Consider the following 20,749-nt stretch of genomic DNA (forward strand, 5'->3'; position numbering starts at 1 on the left):
TCTCCAATCAAAATTTCCTTGATTTATAAAATGATAAAAAGCAAGATTTTTTTCACATGCTTCTTCCCTCATCACTACAAAGCAATGCTGGAATCTCCTCTTCAAGCATGGAGTGCGACAGTATACAAATGATGCACACACAGGACAGAGTGGATCGGCGTGAATTGGATGCACGAATTTAACTTTGGAACTGTTTAAACCACGAGCAGAGCCTGAGGCTTTTAGACTGTTTCCAAAGTTAAACGAGAGCATCCAATTCTCACTAATCCATAAAATAGACCTGTGCATCATTCATTTTATGAAATGGGTTCGGAAATTCACGAAATTCAACCTTTTTCCCTATCATGCGTTCGGTACACCTACAATACGATACAAGGTTTGAGCAATGTGTTCAGATTTTACCAGACACATGGCTTAATGTGGATCAGTAAAAAATCAATGCATGATAATTGACCAATCAGATTGCTGAGATTCTAAAGCACATTTTATGAAATCTATTTCTACTATTTAAGGAATAACTGAACCTCTCACATATCACAGATCCACAGGCCTACCATATAAACTTCACATTTACAGTACCAAAGAGTGGACAATCGGGACAGTTTTTAAGCTGCAAGGATTGGGGTGGGGGAATCTTTAGGTATAAATCTAGGGCTCTTACTAGCATTTTTGCCAGTGACTGGAGAAGGGACAGTTCCTGTCTACACATTACTCAACGCACCCTTACCGCACTCAGGCCCATCAATCTTTCAGCACAGTATTGTAATACAGCAAGTATTTTAGGGAATCAATTTTTGATGTATGTTCTTAGGTTTTAGATTTTGCTAACAAACAGCAAATTATCAGGAATATATTTACGAAGATAAAATATTGAAAGACAGTGTGGAAATTTGTACATTTTCAGCTTTCCACCAGTGTCACATCATGCAAAATGCTAAAAAAATTTTCACCTTGGGCAATATTCAAAATCTTATTTTAAAGTAATTACACATACAATTCTGTAAGCATCAACGTGAGAAAAACAATACCATCGCTGCTTGTTCAGCTGTTGTAATGTTTGGAGGTCAAATGATCTCACAACAAGGTCATCCAAGAAACTCAGAGCTAATAAAAGACATCCCACGTTTGCAGCCCAGCCGAGGCAAATTTTTCCACGAGTGGATGCCACATTGTTACCGAGTTACCAACCACAGACATATCGCCCTCTAAGGGGGACAAGAAAAGGAGATTCTTCGGTACACACGACCTGCATGACTTACATGTAGGCTTACGAGACAACCCAGAAAAGCCCTATGACAAACACTACACTGAATTTCAATTCGAAGTTCTCTACGGAGAGCAGAAAGTTTCTTGGAAGAGTGCCATGAAGTCAAATCACCTACAGAATCACGTTGCATTGTTGGGGGGGGGGGGGGGGAGGGGGGGGGGGGGAGAAAAAGAAGTCAAATTTTTCAATCTCTTGTTGACTCTTCAGAATAAAGAGGGTGGATACACTATTTATTTTTATACAACCATATACTGTAAAACATGATATATTCGCGGCATGAATTTTTCGCGAATTGGAGCCGACGGCCTTTTTTGCGGCATGAAATTTTCGCGAACTGCCACTGGCATTCAATGCATATAGTGTAGACAAGAACTTTCGCGTGCATTTTAATTTCGCGAATCTTGGCGCTCGCGAAATTCGCGAAATTAAAATGCACGCGAAAATTCCATGTTTTACAGTAACTATCAGGCATTGCAATTATAACTGTATACAAATGTACTAAAACACTTGAAGTTTTCAAACTATGGAAAGTTTTGCTTCAATTGATCTGATGAGTTCACATTCTATCTTGAAGATTTTTTTCCCCCCTCAAACTAGTGTGAAAGGCATGAACTTGATTTGATCTTGTGAAGCCAGTAACAAAGATGTGTTCAGTATGCTTGCTCTGGTTTCAAGATAATTTTCAGTTGTTGCTACTGCATAAGAAATACAGCTGTAGCTACTTTATTTTCACTTTGTTGCCAATGCCCTTTTATCATGCAGCACGCTCGGGAAACACTACTGGCCACAACCATACACACAAATTACTGGAGGCAAGGTTAAATGTTGCTATCGACCTGCCAACAAATCTTTACAACTTTGAAGAGCTGTCTGAAATCAATTTTAGGCATCCTCTACATTTTGCATCACAGTACTGCACAGTATAGTGACAGCCTGGTACGGATGACCTTTTCTTTTTTTTAGAGTGACATTGTGATTGCAGTTGCTACTGTATTTCATTGGTAAGTGAAAAAAAAAAACTCTTGTGCACAGACCTATGGGAGTGTCAAAACTCTTTATAATCTGTTTGCATTTGTGTCTTAATTTCATGAAATAATCTACTGTTCTACTGGTTTGATTTTGCTGTTTAGGCATAAAAATCAGCTGAAAACGTGGGGAGGTGTCTATTAAGTACCTTATGCAACAGCTAGACACCACTTCAGAGTAAACCATGGAATAGCACAAGGCTTCATTCACACTCTGGCAAATTTTCGCACATCCAGGCAAAGAGTCCAAACTGGGCCTGTCCTAAGGCAGCAACTTACCTGGATAGGTCTGAATCAGAACTGTCCTCAGAATCTGAGCTCTCTCCCGAACTTGAGTCCGAGCTTGAAGCACTGGAGTCTTCGCTTGATACATAGTCGCTCAGAAGATCGTCAGGGCATACCATCTTCAAAACCTCCCGTTTGATCATCTTCTCAGAATCCGGTTGTGCCGCATTCACCAGAACTTTGGCCGCGTGGAGATCCTCCAACATCGAATCCTTCTCCTCCTCCTCTTCTTCCTCGCTGTCACTGTCGGAATCACTCTCGCTGCTCGAGTTGGAGTCCTTGTACGCCATCTCGCTGGCTTTTGAGTACACGCGCCTTTTGGAGACTCTGGCCAACTTTGCCTCGAGTCCGAACTTCTCCACTTCCGCCATAGAGTCACTACAACTGCTGTCTAATGCGTCACCCACCACTGTTCTCGTCAATAGGGCACTAGTTTCGTCCTGCTCATGCTCTTCCTCGCCCTCGGAGGCCGGCTCAGATTTGATGGAGATATCGTTTGATCTGAACCCATCGCTGACCCCCCTCGGGGAATGTCTTTCATCATCCCTCCCCCTGCCGCCATGCTCTGCTCCTGCTAGATCTGATATGATAGTCTGGAAGTGCCCTTCACATGACAATGTATTCTGGGTTTCAGCAGGCTCATTCTTGATTGCATCGTGCCTGCCATTTTCTGATCCTTGGCATTCTGACACCAAGTTGGGCCCTCCATCTTCCGAGATTCTCTCTGCCGAGTTTCCCTGTACCCTGCCTACGTGTTCGTTCTCACACTTCCCGGAAATAACATTCTGATTTGCTTCATCGCTATCACAGAGCACTGGGTGGTTCTCCTCACCAAAGGCACCCCCATTCTCAAGAATCACTGCAGATTTGGACAGCAACCTCGTCCTCATCATAAAGTACCCTTCCACGTTGTCCGACAACTTATTTTCAAACACTGGCGATGTCACGTCCCCCGTGGTCGGCCCTTCACCACTGCCCATCTCATTCACGCCGGGCTTGAGGTTCCGCTGGTTGTCGAGCACCAAGCTCAGGCTGTCCGCACTCCGCTTTCGCTGCCCGTCCACCGAGGAGAAGCTGCTCGTGCTGCTCATGAAGCTCTCCCTCGCATCCTTCTCGGAGTCCTCCGTGTCCATCTCCTCAGACGCACCCCCGACAGATGCGACGTCCGACGCCGAGCCGATGGAGCCAATGGACATGCTGTCACTGCGCGTCATGCAGACGGGCTCCCTGGGCACCTGCTTGATGACATTTTCGATTGTCTCTCTCACGGCCGACACATCCTTCCCCTTTCCGACCCCCGGCTGGATGCACTCTTCCATCCTGTCCTCCATTCTGGAGGCCTCCAACAGGAAAGCAAAGTCTACATGAAGGTTGCGTGACGTGAACGATCACTGTTTTCCCCTTGGCACGGACTGCAAAAAAAAAGCGTCATAGAGATAAAAGGAAGGATTTGAGATTTTAATTTTACTTGAACACAAAATGAAAATGTCAGGAATGTCAAGCACACTTTGTGCCTGACAAGGCAAGTCACTATTCACAGGTAAATCAAAGGCAAGTCAATTCAATACATGCAGAAAAACATTAAACTGAAGTGAATATATATGTTTACACTTAGCTTTGATGACAGTATAGTTAGCAATGTTATCTAATATGAAACATTGATCTTTGCTACTTTCCCAAAGCACCATCGTGTATATGTTATTTTGATACAACACTAAAAAAATCATACATGTCTGTGTGATCTGACGAATAACAGAAAAATTGTGGAGATCACTTCTTACGTAAAAGCAAAATAGCAAATAATGTGATCCACTCACTCAGAGAAACCCAGCTTTCCTGGTACAAATATGGTGTTAAACAGGAATCATCCATTTTTTGTCAGGCAAGTGTGTGAAGTAGAATAAAACCTGAAAGTTCGCCATCATGCTTGAATTATTGTATTTCCTTTCAACCATAACTGTCAATTTCTGCATCTACAAAGGGGGGGGGGGGGGATTCAACACAGTCAATTCCAAGGTACAATGTAAACAGGAAATTTGTCGATATTTATAGCAACTCTCCGGAGAGTAAAGAGACGGTCTCCCTTTCTTCCTTCTTGCAGCTTCGGAAAAAAAAAATATCTGAGATGCGAGATGAATCATATTCATGGAAAATGCATACAATGCAGATTTTTATGATGGATCATGGTTTCTTTCACGCATATAAAAAGGAAATAAAAACTAGGTTACATTCTTTGCATGCTTACAAACAAACATCAACAAATGATGAGAGTCGTTCCAATAAACAATAGGATGCCTTGCGCACAAGTTTTGCTTCACATTGTCACATATAAGAATCATCATACATCGTACATCAGACATGATTGGAAGTAGAAGTATACAGAATATATTAAGCCAAAACACATAAGGAGACAGATGTGTATTGTTCATCACTATGCTACTGTACCTGTGCATATGACGCTCTCAAAAAGTCTCATATTTTCGAATATGATTGGTAATTTGATCCTACCAGCACTTACATTTCAAACTGCCTTCAAGCTACTTGTCAAAAAAAAAAAGTACACTGTATAGTAACATAAAGTAAGTTAATGTACGCCAAAATATGCACCCTGACATGCTTACAGGTAAAATGATGGTGATCAGAAGTTGATTGCTTTCAAGTTAGTTTGATCGAGTGAAATTTCTCAAGATTTCAGTAATGATTCTTTTCTGAAATGATTTAACAAGAAATAACAACAAAATCAATAAGTTAGCCAGTCAAAAACCATACATGAAAGGCAGAAACTGGCACTACAAAGTTGCAATATACAATGTATCTACTACTTTTATGCAAAAAAATGTGAACAAGTTTAAATAGTTCTCTTGAATCTACTCTGTATGAAAAAAAAAATAATAAAGGAGGGATGCAAAAATAAGCTCTTCAACTTAAAAAACAACAACAAACAAACATGGGAGCAAGTCTAGGAATTTCACAATTTGTAGTGCTCCTGTGTCACCCTACATAACCATTGGGCACTGACCACAAGCCGCAAATTAACAACACGACTGACCGCATGCATCCTCATAAATGATTTATACACCACTGATCAACGCCTAGCACTTCCACCACCCTCAATTCATTATTTCCTCCTCGAATCAGTGCAAGAAAAACATCCAACGACAAAAAGTAGGCTGCATCCTGCATCCACCACTGCTGGTCTCAGGCACTACAAGTTTCATGGGATAGATGAGGCTCCAAGTCACTTGACAAAGTGGGGGTGGGGGTAAGCAGAAAATTCAAGCGCGGTCCCCACAGCTTCCTCAACCTACAACAATCACCTCACGCAGCTCGGCTCAACCGACTCGCTGGTATTAGTTTGACAGATTTCGCCGCGTTCTATTCCACCCTAATTCATCCATATTCCCGCACCAAATGGCTATTTAAGTTGCGTGTCAAGAGTCAGAAAAGAGATGACAAAGTCACAACCCCTCCCACCCACACAAATACAACGCATTTGCTGGCATTATTGCCTGAATGAGGAATATGTCGTGCCCACACGCACATGGCCCATTATCTACCCATTCTCATTCCAGTGGCAGAGTGCCTGCGATCAATTTCTTGTGGGGGGGGGGGGGAGATGGGGGATGGGGGGTGGGTTGCCACGGGGCTGCTCGACCGTGCATCCATGGGGCGCAACTGACTGCTGCAACTGAAGAGCACTCCAACTTTAATGTCTGCACTCACCGTGCTGCTGACGGCCGTGGATATCGATTTGAGGAGACAGCGCAAACTCCTCTAATGACATTGTGAAGAACGGGGTAAGATTACTGTGGAGGGTGGGAGACGCACTTTCACATTCTACTCCCTGGAAGCTCTGCACAGAGGATAACGCCCATTTTTCCCAATACATTTTTGCAAGGAGGGGCAATTCAAAGAGATGCATAACTTGCCGAGAAACAAATAAATCTCTTGCAGTGGATGGTTGCCTCCAAAATCTACAATAAAGTGATACTCCATCCACATAGCATCTATCTCAATTCGGGGCAGGGAAAGGCGGACATACAACAAAACATCCCCAACAAAGGCACACTTTATTGTAGATTTTGGAGGCAACCATCCACTGAAGGAGATTTATTTGTTTCTCGGCAAGTTAAATGCACCTCTTTGAAATGCCCCTCCTAGCAAAAATGTATTGGGACAAATAGGCGTTATACTCTGTGCACATCTTGTGCTTGTTCATCCATCTGAAAGTGGCGAGGGAGATTTCAACACCTTTCAATAAAGCCAGCCAACTCGAGCAAGAGTGTGATGAACAAATATCCTTCAATCCAATGAATCTGTAAATCGGGGGGGGGGGGGGGGGGGGGGGGAACTCCCAAGAGTTCTGTCCTTGCATCTAGTGCCTTGATCATCACACTATCATTTATGCATGCGTCAACAAAAACACCTATGTGGTGGGATTGTTATAAAAATGCCTTTTCATTGCACACCTACAAGTAAGTGCTCTTCTAAAAGCAATTGAGCACCACAGGTACATGTTTGATTGATTTCTTTTTTTTTAACTGCACAAATAACTTATATACAAAGAAAGAGTTGTATACATAATAAAAACAAAACAAGGTGTGATCACTGTAACAAATATCATAGTACTGTGTGCTGACCAGCGGGCATTTGGTATCGCAGCAACTACTCGGGTTTCCACCAGGGTGACACCACCCCCCCACACATACACACACCTGGGGGTGTTTCATCAATATAGTCAGCGCTAACAAGTTGTCAGCGCTGACTATTTCAGTAAAATCCTTGGTTTTGATTGGCTGAGAAGCTGTGGTCACTGACTGTTACTATGGTAATTGTCAGTGACAACTTTCGTGAAACAGTGCCCGGACTGCCCAAAAACGATAAAATGATTAAATTTGCATCCCAGAGCCAAGTGTTGCGAATATCATTAAAGGGATTCTACATTTCACGTCCAGGGCCCCGTTTCATAAAAGATGTTAGGATGGCAACTCTTGCTGGAATGGCAACTTCCAATAGCAACAACCAATCCGGAAGCTGGATTCTTGTCGTTGCTATGACAATTGACATTCCGGCAAGAGTTGTTATCATATCAACTTTTTATGAAATGGGGCCCAGAACATGGACTGCAATGAGATGGCATCATTTGGAAAAAAAAAAAATTGTGAATGCTCCACGTTCTCTAGCACTTTCAATGCCAGAATCAGGAAGGCGTACTTTGAGGGATTTCAAGGCCATCCTGATTCCAGAAGGGGGATGATGGCCTCACTTTCAAATTGCATGCCAAGCCAACCGGGAGGCGGCGGAGCCATGACATCATGACAGTACATCGTAAACCGCAGGCACTCAACCCATTTAAATGTGTTATAACACCTTAGACAGAACAACTAGAATACAATTTATCCATTTGTAACCACTCGAGAACAAGAAAAGTCCCTATAATTAACGTATAAATGACAAGACAACTGGAAAAGTAGAGGCTTAGCGCAGAGATGACAAGGGAGTGAAGTGGAGAAACTTTTGCTTCATATAACTGTTGCTATACAACATGCGCTTCTTGGATGTGTTTGCGACAACCACTAAACCAGCAGACAATGCTGTAGCGACAACCACTAAACCAGCAGACAATGCTGTAACGACAACAGACAAATCATGCTCCTGTATATGCCTCTGACATGGTATCTTTTTGTCACAAACTGACATGATTAAAACACAAGTACACATCCTCTGTTAGTGTCTTAATGTGTTCAGCTTCTTTAGTGTTACCGAGACACCCAATGTGCTAACTACAGTGTACATACTTCTACTCACCAAGCACATACACGGTATTATACAGTCTGTTCTCGAGGTGAAACGGCCGTTTCTACTCGGCTGATTCTTCTCAGGATCTGATGCCCATACAATGCACTTCAGACAAAGAGGAAGCAAACTAATTAGCGGGGGCACTATCAATTTTCCTTGGTGAACTCGCCCCGATAAAAGAGCTTCAAGCAGCTACAGAATTTTCCCTCCGACGTCGAATCGAGCAAAACAGGTCCAACGTTGACGTGACAGACACATCACCTGACCACATCCGACTCCCATCTTGCTTTTTAATGATGAACCTTTGTGTGCACTGTATAGAACGGGCCCCTGTACATATTTAGTTCACATAAAAGTCATCCTTCCACGGAAATGTCTACCTTCTTATATAGGTAAAGAAGGGGTTAAACACAGAGAGAGTGAAAAAAAAATTGAAAAAGAAAGAGAATAGTATACCTCGTTAAAAAGAATTTTCACTCAGCAACACCACTGTTTTGAGTTTGTTTGTGTTTTTTTTTAAATAGATATTGCCTCTGCCAGTTCATATGTTTGCGTTCTCACTCTTTATATCGTTCTCAATTTGGATTGAAGAATCATGAAATGCAATATTTATATCAACACAGTTTGAGATGAAAGATTCAAATCAAATAAACTTGACTTGTAAACAATGACTGCTCTCTTTTTCAAGTCCACTTTTGTTCTTTACAGTATTCTCAGCTATAATTACCACGGTATGTGATCCCTTGTATCAATCCTGGCTATAGGATTCTCCCTGATGGAATGCCAAATTGAAAACCTCTGAAGGAACAGGTCAAGACTTACATACTATTCCAATAATACAAATGCAAGCTGCTTTTAACAATGTTACAACACATACAGCTGTAAAGTGAAACTGAACACCAACTGCATTACATTAACATAACATTCCAGTTGATTTTGAAAAGCTCTGCAGAACTAACATGTTTGTACACAAGAGCACAAGCAACAGCATTTGTTTTGCTAGGCTCGATCATTAAAGGGATGGTACAGTATTGGTGGAGGTGAGGATTTGGCTTTTAACTTTTTGAGAGACACCAAGTAACCACTCATGAAATGGTACAGAGCATGCCATTCTAAGAGGAATTCAAAGCTTATTTGATGAAAATCAGTTTTGGAATGGCTGAGACATCCAAAAACAAAGTAAAACAAAGCAATCATAATAAAATGTGGGTCCCACACTTTATTAGTATTGCTCTGTTTTGGGTATCTCAGCCATTCCAAAACCAATTTTCATCAAATAAACGTTGAATTCCTCTTGGAATTACATGCTCTTTCATATGTCATAAGAGGTTTTTCATGGTGTATCTCCCCCCAAAATGTTAAAAACCTGAAGTTAGGTCTCAACCAAAACTATACGAGCCCTTTAAGGCATCTACCATCACTCCTATTCTACTGAAACACATGTTTTTCCCAGCACCAAAGACATGAAAATAATGCAGCTTTCTCAATATAAGATTTTCTTTGTGTGTCTGTGTGTGCGCGCATACACTTGTACACTGTATGTCCATGAACTTTGTGAATCAAAAGACACTTCCAATTCTGTGGACGAGCCGTTCCACCTCCCCCCCCCCCCCCCAAAAAAAAAAAAAACCAGAAAAAAAAAAAGATGTGGCAGTTTAGGATGATACAGTGTGGATCATGATATAGATCTCCTCTCTTATTTGTAATATGATGGAAAATGATCATGGAAAGATACAGGCTGCCTCATTCACTCAGTGTATGACCAGTGAAAACATACCTCTCGCATCAGAACATTTGTGATTGGCCCAGCCACTCCATTATTTATTAATAATGAACTCCACCAGAGGAGAAAAAAACAAACAAACAAAGCAAACAAATGAAAAAGCAGAAAAACAAAAAACATAATGCATAGAGAGTCTGACTGCGCCAATGCTGTTTACGTGAGAATTCTGTTATTCCCAACGACAACCTGTCAGCATATGATATCAAAGGGATTTTGAGATGTCGGGCTTGTGAGGGTTACCGATATGATGGACTGACATTAAATCGCATCACGGTCGGCCTCCAGAAAGACCGGATGCCAAAGAAAATGAGACCTTCGGCGGAGATTGATGCGAGTAACATTAGCCCCAAGGACATTATGTAATGGGATAATGTATGGGCAACAGCGGATTTCACAGGACTGCATATATGGGAATTTGATTTGAATTGTGATTACTGCATTACTAGATCATTGCATGATATGTAATTGTACTGCATCTAGCTAGTGTGTCATCTTCAAGCGCTGTTTTATGGCCCTGGTAAAGTAAATTGTCAGCAAATTATTCGTTATGAGGTGAGAAAAGCTGCATGGATTAATGCATTCTGAAAACATGATAAAGCTTTTCATGCATTATAGGATCTAAATCATTCATTTATTCTTCTTAGAAATGATGAGCAATATGCTCACCACTCAATCAAAAATACTTTTTAATTTTTCAAGGTAGAATTTAGACTGAGTCTTGGTGGTAACAGGATCATGATTTATTCTTTGAAGTAAAGCAAATGACTGACTGTACCATGTACATGTATCACTATATAAAAATGAACAAGTTTGGAAATTTTTGAACACCAAGATCATCCTCTACATACGTACAGTCCATCATGCACATGCAAGGAGAAAACTGTTTAAAGGGAAGCAGTCCTGAGATTTTCACTGTACTGATAATTAAGAAGAGTAAAAAATATAACCTTTCACCAATTTATACGCGTGGACATCAAAAATTGTCTCCGTACGCGATTTTTAAAAAATAATTCCTGCAAGCGATCGTGTAAGAGCCTGCCAAAAGGTGCAACGTCATTGATGCCCTACTCTCAAGTTGACAGCCGTGCCTCAGAAAACCAATTTAAGTGTTCAAAATGATCATATCTGATTTTTTCATAAAATGTGACAATATGTGGTTTTATTATTTCAAACGAAATATTTCAAGCTTATTTATATATACAATTAATATAGAAATAAATAGTAAACATGTATTTATAAATAATTAGGGATGATGAGCAGAACACCGCTGGAAAGAGTTGTGCATCGATGACGTATGACTCTCCGCCAAGACTTGCTCATTTGCAGAGTCACACTTTTTTAACCGAAATGTACGAGCTTATTTGGTGATTTGAAAGTTTGTTTTTGATGAAAGTAGTTCATTGGAGGTACCAACAACAACATATTTTTTTAAATTTCGCGAGGACTGCGTCCCTTTAATGGACCACAAATTTTGCAAAACATGATGCAAAGCACAGCAGCTTCTGGAGCAGATCACCATCGACAGATCCCCCGCACGCTCTTCATGCTCCAACGAGTGGGCGGTCGTCACGTTTGTTTATGTTTTCACATCGCCAATTAAAACTCCATGGAGAATTACCCCTGCCTACATTGTACACATCTACATGAGTGGAGAGCCACACTACCTTGATGAAAAGTGAAGCCTTACAACCAGTTTCTGGGTCAAAACCTTGTGCGTTAGCCTGAGTTTGGATGTTTTGCGCAATAAACTAGAAAGGTCACGAGGTAGAACACCCAAGAGACAACACCTGAAACATATTGTGCGCATTCCCTGAGCGTTTTTAATGCACAGTTCCATTGTTGTTGTTTCTGGTGGTGATGTGCACATTTTATGCATGGATAGACCGAGTACATGCTCTTACGACAAAATAGTTTGTTCACTGAAGAAACTGTGTCTTAAACCAAGCACCGACATTCAACCCTAGACATTGCTAGAAATTTTCAAATAACCTTATAATTCTGTTCTGACATTCTACACAACTGCATAAAAAAATGAGAAAAAAAAATCCTACTTATACATTGCCTACGTTTCATCATGGAAAACATCAGGTTAACACATACAGTTTTATGAATCCAACCCCTTGTCTTTGGGTGTCGTAGGGTTAATCTGGAACCAAGCAGACCAGCACACATACCAGTATGCCAATCAGAAGAGGCAGAAGATCAAGGCTAATGGAATGGGGGGGGGGGGGGGGGGGTCTGAAATCAGTGCATCATTCCAATCTGACATTAGTGTCATTCAACAGACAAATTAATAGGATGTCAATCACAATCCAAATACCAAGATTTTTTGCGCATGTTCAGACCTACAGACAGTACCTTGATACATGTACTACCTCTCTATCAGTGCACTCAAAATGTATTACATGCAGTGTATGTCATGTTCATAAATCATTGTGTCATTTAGTCACCATGGAAGGTAGTTACCCTGGTGTCTCCATAGGTTAAGAGTTGTTATGTGTATAATTATCCCATATGTTTCTCTTGTCTTTTTTCAAATTGTTGCCAAATGTGTGTAAATAATGTGATTTTGATTTGATTTAATGAAACATATAAATAGAAAAAAAAATGTTAAGACCTACAGAAAGATTCCACTGATTCCTGATCACGATGATTTGCAGACCAAACTGTACATGCCCCAAATCTACCAAAATGGTGACCCCCGCCCATCCGTTTGTGTGCTGTTTTGAATGATGGGATAAAAAATTTCAAGATATTATACTCCAGCATTTATATGTACTGTACCAGGAACATGTACTCACCGCAGTACAAATTACAATTGTATCATGATAATTCTGAAATAATAGTAAGATATCTTGGAATTTTGATTGTAATGCTGATTGCACTATTTAGTGAGATTTTTATGTACAGACTGGCAAAATTCTAAAAGATTTGGATCGCGATGCAGATCTCCAGATTTGTATCCCGCTGATTTGTGTTCAGTGTGAATCCCACTATCGTATAGAAACAAATACACGGTGGGCAATGTATCATGATCAGTCACCCTAGAATAAACAACCTTGACCGAGGACAAGTTTTACAGGTTGCAGTATTTAAAGTGCATACTGCATACAAATGCATACTCGGTCAAGGAGACAGCTTTACATAAGACATCCCCATGGGCCTCCTCTGAGAGGCGTTCGGTCACCTAACTGAGTCAAGTCACATGCAACGCCGTGGATATGGCAAACTGGGTGTGGTCACTCCAAGGGGGGCATGTCAGCACTGCCCTGGTCAGAGGGATTAAAGATCATCCAACAAACTCTTGCAGACACCAGAGCTGTAAAATACAGAGTCACACAGTATATGTCAAAGATGAGGGGGAAGTGTGAGATTATGGTCTTATGTCAGAACTTCTGAACGATTACAAGGGAAAGCATGGTTTTCCAGCACTGCCACTTAACATCAGTGCATCCAGAACACTCTCTGATAAACTTTCACTACTTTCACAGTCAAAGCAGCATTCTGTACAAATACATGAACAGGTTTGCATTTGCTGGTACTTGAAAACAAAATATATTTGACAGTGATCAATTACATAATACTCCAAGCTGTACTCATGTATACAATTTCAAGCAAATCCAGCAATAAAAATAAAATAAATGTGCACTATTTATCTACAGATAAGTGGCACTATGTAAATGCTGTTTCATCGTCATCATCACCATCATCAGTATTATATGCTGAAAATATGTGCATCTCTTTCTAAGCATGGTTAGCCTGATTCCTAGTCACATGCTACATGTAATCATGACACTTTCACCTTATAATCATGATGAACTAGAATGAAGCAGTATTTCTATTATAGACCCAGGCACAACTGAGACAAAATGCAATACGGTACAAGAGTTCTACATGTTTTCCTTGCTTGTAAACAACCCTCTCATCTACATGCGACAAGAAACGTCTCAAACGCTCATCAATATGCAGGAGGCAAGGAATACCCCAAAGGATTACACATCTCCGCGTGATCCACTGACGGTGAGTGTATTCTCTCCCGCGCCCCGTCCGTGCCACGATAAACAAGCTTGCCGATTACTCGCGAATGAAGAAATCCTCCTCTCACGGATTCCAGGCTGCCTGCGCCACTGCCTTATCAAGTGAAGTGCAGCTCCCGCGGGAAATAAACATCGCAGTACTGGAGGAGTTTGAAACAAGAGGCGAAAGTGATCCAGGGGGCAAAATAGTCCACAACTTTGTACAGCTCTTTCTAGCCGAGGCAGAGAACAGCAGTCACTCCTTCCGAAGACCCTGGGAATGATTCAAAGTCATTAACCCATTCAAGATCGCATGCTAAAAAAATGCCATTGGTATTGTGTACAAGCTGGTCATCACAGAAGTATTGACAGACTTAAAGGGGAAGGCTAGTAACTGATCAGTGGGAATCAGTGGAAATGCTGTGGAGATGATTGTTCCAATCCTTATGGGATTCATTCAAGAGTTCATTGTATATCTATTGTTGTGTGAAAATGATTTGCTTCAGAATGGTCTCATATTCAAGTAATGTGCAGTTTAATGCTTCCAGGTTAGCGTCCCTGGTAAGTGACGGAGCATTAATCTGCACATTACTTGAATATGAAACCGTTCTGAAGCAAATCATTTTCACACAACAATAGATATATACAACTAGAAATGTCACTACAGCGACTGGTTATACCCCCGCCAAACAACATTTCATAAGCTTTGGTCAAAACAACATTTCATAAGCTTTGGTCAAAAAGCTGAGGAAGTAGTTAAATCCGCAAGATCTTTCCTTGATCTTCTGCCATTAATATGCGTTACCATGGCAACGTACTTTTGGGTACTGTCGAAAAATGCATCTTGCACATCTACAACCAAAGGCACACATCTGTACCAAGTTTCATGGAAATTGGGCAAAAACTGAGGAAGTAGTTTGCAACACAAAATTTTCCATAATTTTGGCTCATAATATGTGAGCTGTTACCATGGCAACATACTTTTTGTCACTGTCAAGAAATGTGTCATGCTGACCTATATCCTAAGACAAACATTCAATATGAATTCCATGAGAATTGGAAGAACACTGATGAAGCAGTTTTGCCATGAAGCATTTTGCCCTATATTTTACCAATAACATGCCGTTACCATGGCAACGCACTTTTTGCCACTGCGGAAATATGTGTCTTGCACATTAACATATTCAGATGAACATCTGTACCTAATTTCATAAAAATTGATCAAAAACTGTGGGAGGAGTTCGCGACGCAAGATTTGTACCCATTTTTGCCCATAATATGCCGTTACCATGGCAACGTACTTTTGGGTACTGTCAAAAAATATGTCTTGCACATCTACAACCCAAGGCACACATCTGTGCCAAGTTTTATGGGAATCGGTCGAAAACTGAGGAAGTAGTTCGCGACGCAAGATTTGCAACGGACCGACCGCCCGACCGCCCGCCCGACCGACCGCCCGACCGACCGCCCGACCGCCCGACCGTCCGCTGATTCCTATATACCCCCTTCAAACTTCGTTTGGCGGGGGTTTAATGAACTCTTGAATGAATCCCATAAGGATTGGAACAATCATCTCCCAGCATTTCCACTGATTCCCACCGATCAGTTACTAGCCTTCCCCTTTAACTGCTTGCCAGCACATGGTCACGACTCACTAGTACCTACACTCACTACTCTTTTCTCAGCAACGCTGGGGAGTATAACACACATGTAAGTCTTTGGAAAAACTTAAATTTCAGGGACAGGATTCAATTTCCTGAGAGTTGCTTTTTGTCTGTACCTTTTCTGATGGGAATAGGGTACAAGTACATTAAACATTTCTGAAAAGAATTTGATAGCTTGGACCTGCAAACGCCAACAACTGCCAACTATACATGTCTGCTCCTTGGGTCAAACTGCGCAATAGAGAGCGCTCTGCACAGTGACTAGGCCTCCCAACCGACTCACGACAGAGTTGATTTAAATGCAACAACTTGAGAAACGTGATCCAAAAGGCATCTGCAAAAACTATGTTTTGATAGTGGGTCTTGAAACATATTTCAAATATCAGCAAGTTGATAAAACATGTCTTGATAGTAGGCACTGAACAAGTTTCAAACATGAGAAAGTTGATAAATACAGCCCTAGACCAAAGACAATGAGAAATACAGTAATTCATCACAATGGACCCATAGACAGGGCTGCCCACATTCGCTGATTAAAATAAGAGAGACTGCAGAGAGTAATCATGGAAAGATTCACCCATTACGCATCTTAACATGGGCTGAATAATTCCTAAATCAAGGAGATTTTTACATTCTCTTATCAAGACATGAAGAAATGTTTACGTTTTCAGGAAGTCTCCTGTAAATTCAGGGAGATGGCAGCTCTGCACTGGATATATGCACATGCCCACTGTGAGCTTAAACTTGACAATTTATATTTGCCATCTTCTACAGTGTACGCTGAATGTCATCATCTGACAATTTAAGATACCACAGAGGAAAGTGGGACGCTAACGATTAAAAAAAAAAAAATGAGGGAGGGCTGTCTTTAACTACCGGTAGACGTGAACCATCGCTCCTTTCAGTTACCATAACAACATACAAGGCCATCTGGTAAGCTACTCAACTGGATGAACGCTTTGCTAATCATTCCCTAACACTGTAACAGCAAGAGGAAACACATTACAGCTTTATAAAGGAGCGCTGAAAAGCCCAAGTCTCATCAGAGTTTGCTACCGAGGCCACGGCTCATCACAGTTCCGCAATAATCCCCGCTGCTGAGACAATATTTTGGCTGAGGATGATTAAACTATGAAGTCTCTTTACACCCAATAAACTTGCTAGTCTAATTAAGATACACTACTTGTAAGTTGAAGGTCATTATTAAATACTCTAATGTAAACACACTGAACACTGAGAACACCTGATTCTCAAGAACTCAGTTATACGCAATGTATTTTCATCAATAACGAAAAGTACTGTACCTTTGACTAAAATACAAACAAACAAACAAACACACTATCATATCCACAAGTTTTCATAAACTAATTACAACCTAGTTGTATGATCTTACACCAGAAATTGTGAAAACTCCACAACCTGTATTAGTGGTTTAACAGAAGTTTGGACGTTTTCTACACATTATCACAGCATACATGTCAAAGATAACACTTCCTCAAATTGGCCACAGAAGGGACAGACTGCAGATGAAAATTATAAAATTTGATTTAATAAGAACTTGCATCACTATGGAGGACTTTTTACAAAAGTTGACAACATTCCAACAGACATTTCTAAGTCATCAGCTCTCTCGCTTTCGTGATTTTATTGCAACCTACATTCAGCTCTACCAGTATGAGTGGTTCCCTTGACAACTCCGGTGTTATTGTTTTGTTTCATTTGTTACATTTGTACGTTGCAGAAAACACGTCAGAACTATTAAAGGCAATACATGGTTCATAGTCGAATTTTACTGAAAAATGGAGACATACTGTATGCATAAAATAAATGAAATAATGCTGTGATAACACAATTTCAGTTGGGTTACGACGAAAATGCAAAATAATGTATTACCTAAAAAGATATGCTGGAAGTATTGCAATCTCAGAGCTTACTACCTGATTAGGGTTGCTACATATACAAAGTGTATGTTTAACATTCAATTACATTGATTATAGTACACTGACACTGTAGGAATACGAAAACGGAATATGGAATGCAGCGGCATGTTTACTGTGTACATGCAATTCAATACTACAACTACAGTTGTAGGGCACGTTTCACTCATCATGTGCTATTAACATTTTACCAACCCACTGCTGAACAGGTTATAGGGTGTGTCAGGAACAAAAGTTGTGTACTTTGATCAAAATCATTTTACACTTTTGATCTCAAAATACTCCATTTCTTGGTATGTTTCCTTCCCTTACATTTTCATTTTTGTTTCTTCTAAATGTTAACAGACTGAGAAACTAGAGAAGAAGATGACAAATCACCCCCTCCCCAGCCCCATTCTGACCTTTTTCTTCTCCTTTTTTGTTTTCCAGGACACCACGACACAATTGGACATTTACACTCATCAACCATGCCAGCCTACATGTAGATACCAGTATTCTCTACAAATCCAAACCCCTGTCATAAATTCAGAAATCTCTTCTAGAGCATAAGGTTGTCTGTTTGATACTGTTCACGCTTCACACTCGTTAGTGACTTTGTCAGGTTAATCCAGGTGACATCATACTTGAGTGTCAATCAAGTAAAAATGGGTCATACATCACCAGGCAAAGGCCATCTCATGGTTTCATTTTGACCCTCCTCTTGTACCTCCCATTTACTGTAAAACCAGAAATATTCGCGGCATCAACGGCCCTTTTTGCGGCATGAAATTTTCGGGAATTGCCCCTGGAATTCAGTGCAAATAGTGCAGACAAGAACTTTCGCGGGCAGTTTAAATTCACAAATCTTTGACTCCTCGCAAAATTTGTGAAAATTTCATTCATGCGAAAATATCTGGGTTTTTTTAGTACCATACCCACATGTGTTCAAGACTTTCAGTCATGAGCAGGTAATGGTGATAAGTGCTGTGACATAGCAAGGGCCACCAAACTTTTGGTTTACAGAGCGTACTTGTAATCACTCTCCATGGATCTGTCTTGGTGAAACAGCTAGCATACCTGTTGCACTCTTGGGCAGCAAACCTGTCCACAATAATTTACCTTTTGCAGATGAAACACAAACCCAGCATTAATCAATTCTTTGAATTAGTTCTAACATATCAGTTAGGGATAGAAACAACCACTGTAAAAATTTGAATCCGTATAATCGATGTTAAGTATTGTTAAATACACAAAATGTGAACAATAGTTACAACTGTATAACAAAAATGTTTCGAGACTAAACAGTCTACAGTTATGGTTTATTGAGAAAAATACTGAAATCTCCTTATATTTTAGGCTTTATTGCAAAAATTTTATATGGTAGGATGTTTTGTGATACGACAGACCTGCACATTCGATATGCATCAAATGTGATATCTTGAATTTTTTTAAAATCACTGCTCCCAAAGGTATAAAACAGGGCCTTTAAGAGGTATGGACAAGTACTTGTACCTGGGACATGGCTTCAAACACAAAGAAATATTGTGGAAATTCAAGAAGGCTTGCTTCATTCATACACACTTCTTCACACAGGTAAATGCGGCTACACATCCCTTGTGGTTCGCCCAAGATGACTTAGCAATAGTCAACAGGACGGTGCCAACTGGGTCTGTGACACATAAGAAGTGTCACAAACATACACAGGTGTGACTGTTACCAACAAGACGGACCACACTTTGGCATGGTCCTGTCATAATATATTTCAGGCTCCAAAACTATAAAACTCCACAGGTTTTACACAGTGCACATGCATAGCACTCCTTTCCGAAGTGTGGTGTCAATATTTTTCATGTTAACCCAAATACATGTGTGGATTGAGTGAATGCAGCAATATTAGTAGTAACATTAGTGAAAGTTTGAGGAAAATCAGGACAATCCGTTCAAAAGTTACGAATTTTTAAAGTTTTTGTGTGGCCATTAGTGGATGAAAAGACTACTACAGTTTTCGATGTCATATATGAAGAATGATATAATGAAAATAAAAAGAACATACAATCTAAATATTTCCGGTGCTTTTTTCTGCGGCTCTCACCTCTCCATGCACGAATCAGTCCTATGAAGCTAAAGTCTGACATAATTTTACAAAGATTCGTAACGAGAAAAATAAAATCAGAACTAACCTGATCTTGTGCATATACATGTATTCCAAATTACTATTCCACACCAATAGAGAAGGTGGGTACTCAAATTTGTCAGCAAACTGATCACTTTGTAGGTATTACGGGTTCACTTTCTTCATGAATTCCGATGTCCAAAGACTTTTGGCGCTTTGCCTGAAATCGTCTTGCTGCATCCAGCGCGGACAGCGCGCAAGCTACGAGATTTTCAGAGCGACCTTACGCACGCACGGGAGAATATACTAGGTGTTTCAAAAAACATTTCCCACTTTTGATTTTTAATAATTCAAAAACTATAATAATATCAGATAACACTGTCATTGATATGAGTGATAGCTGAATAGTGTACAATTTTGGTGGAGGTGGTTTAAATATGAAAGCATAAATCAGTTTCATGAAATCCATGATTAATTTCACAGTTAGGTTCAAGATTTTGCTCTATTTTCAACCCTCTGTACAAAACTTTCACTTTGCACAGGGGCCAAAGGGTGTGTGTATGGGAGTGTGTGGTTAACACCCTGACAATGGTCCTGATCATGAACAATGACCAGGGTTTCAATGCTTTCATGAGAAATTCCACTATCACAATCTAGTCTTTATTTCAGCCTCTGGAAGTATCTGTGTACAGTCAAACGCCTGCCACTACTGTTGTTGAGTTGCGACAGTGCTCTCCCTACTTCTGAAAAACAAAATTACAATGAATACCTTCTGTTCTGTCATAAACATGGTGACAGGAAGCAAAGAAAATCAATTACAGTATACACTTGTGTATAAGGACCCTCAAATAAATCTACTGTGAAACAAAGTGCCCCAATGA

General features: G+C 40.5%; 1 protein-coding gene across 1 annotated transcript in view; it reads right to left on the reverse strand.

The window, feature by feature from the left end:
* Window positions 1-3,908, reverse strand: part of LOC139737786 (uncharacterized) — a 32,074-nt gene extending 28,166 nt beyond the window's left edge. Inside the window, exon 1 of the mRNA XM_071648461.1 lies at window positions 2,572-3,908. Coding sequence (XP_071504562.1) covers window positions 2,572-3,908 — 1,337 coding nt within the window. The remainder of the gene's footprint in view (window positions 1-2,571) is intronic.
* Between the last annotated feature and the right edge of the window lie 16,841 nt (window positions 3,909-20,749).

Source organism: Diadema antillarum, unplaced genomic scaffold (genome assembly GCF_040938485.1).
Source record: "Diadema antillarum isolate AM-2024a unplaced genomic scaffold, OU_Dant_1.0 seq00000705_RagTag, whole genome shotgun sequence".
Classification (NCBI taxonomy): Eukaryota; Metazoa; Echinodermata; class Echinoidea; order Diadematoida; family Diadematidae; genus Diadema; species Diadema antillarum.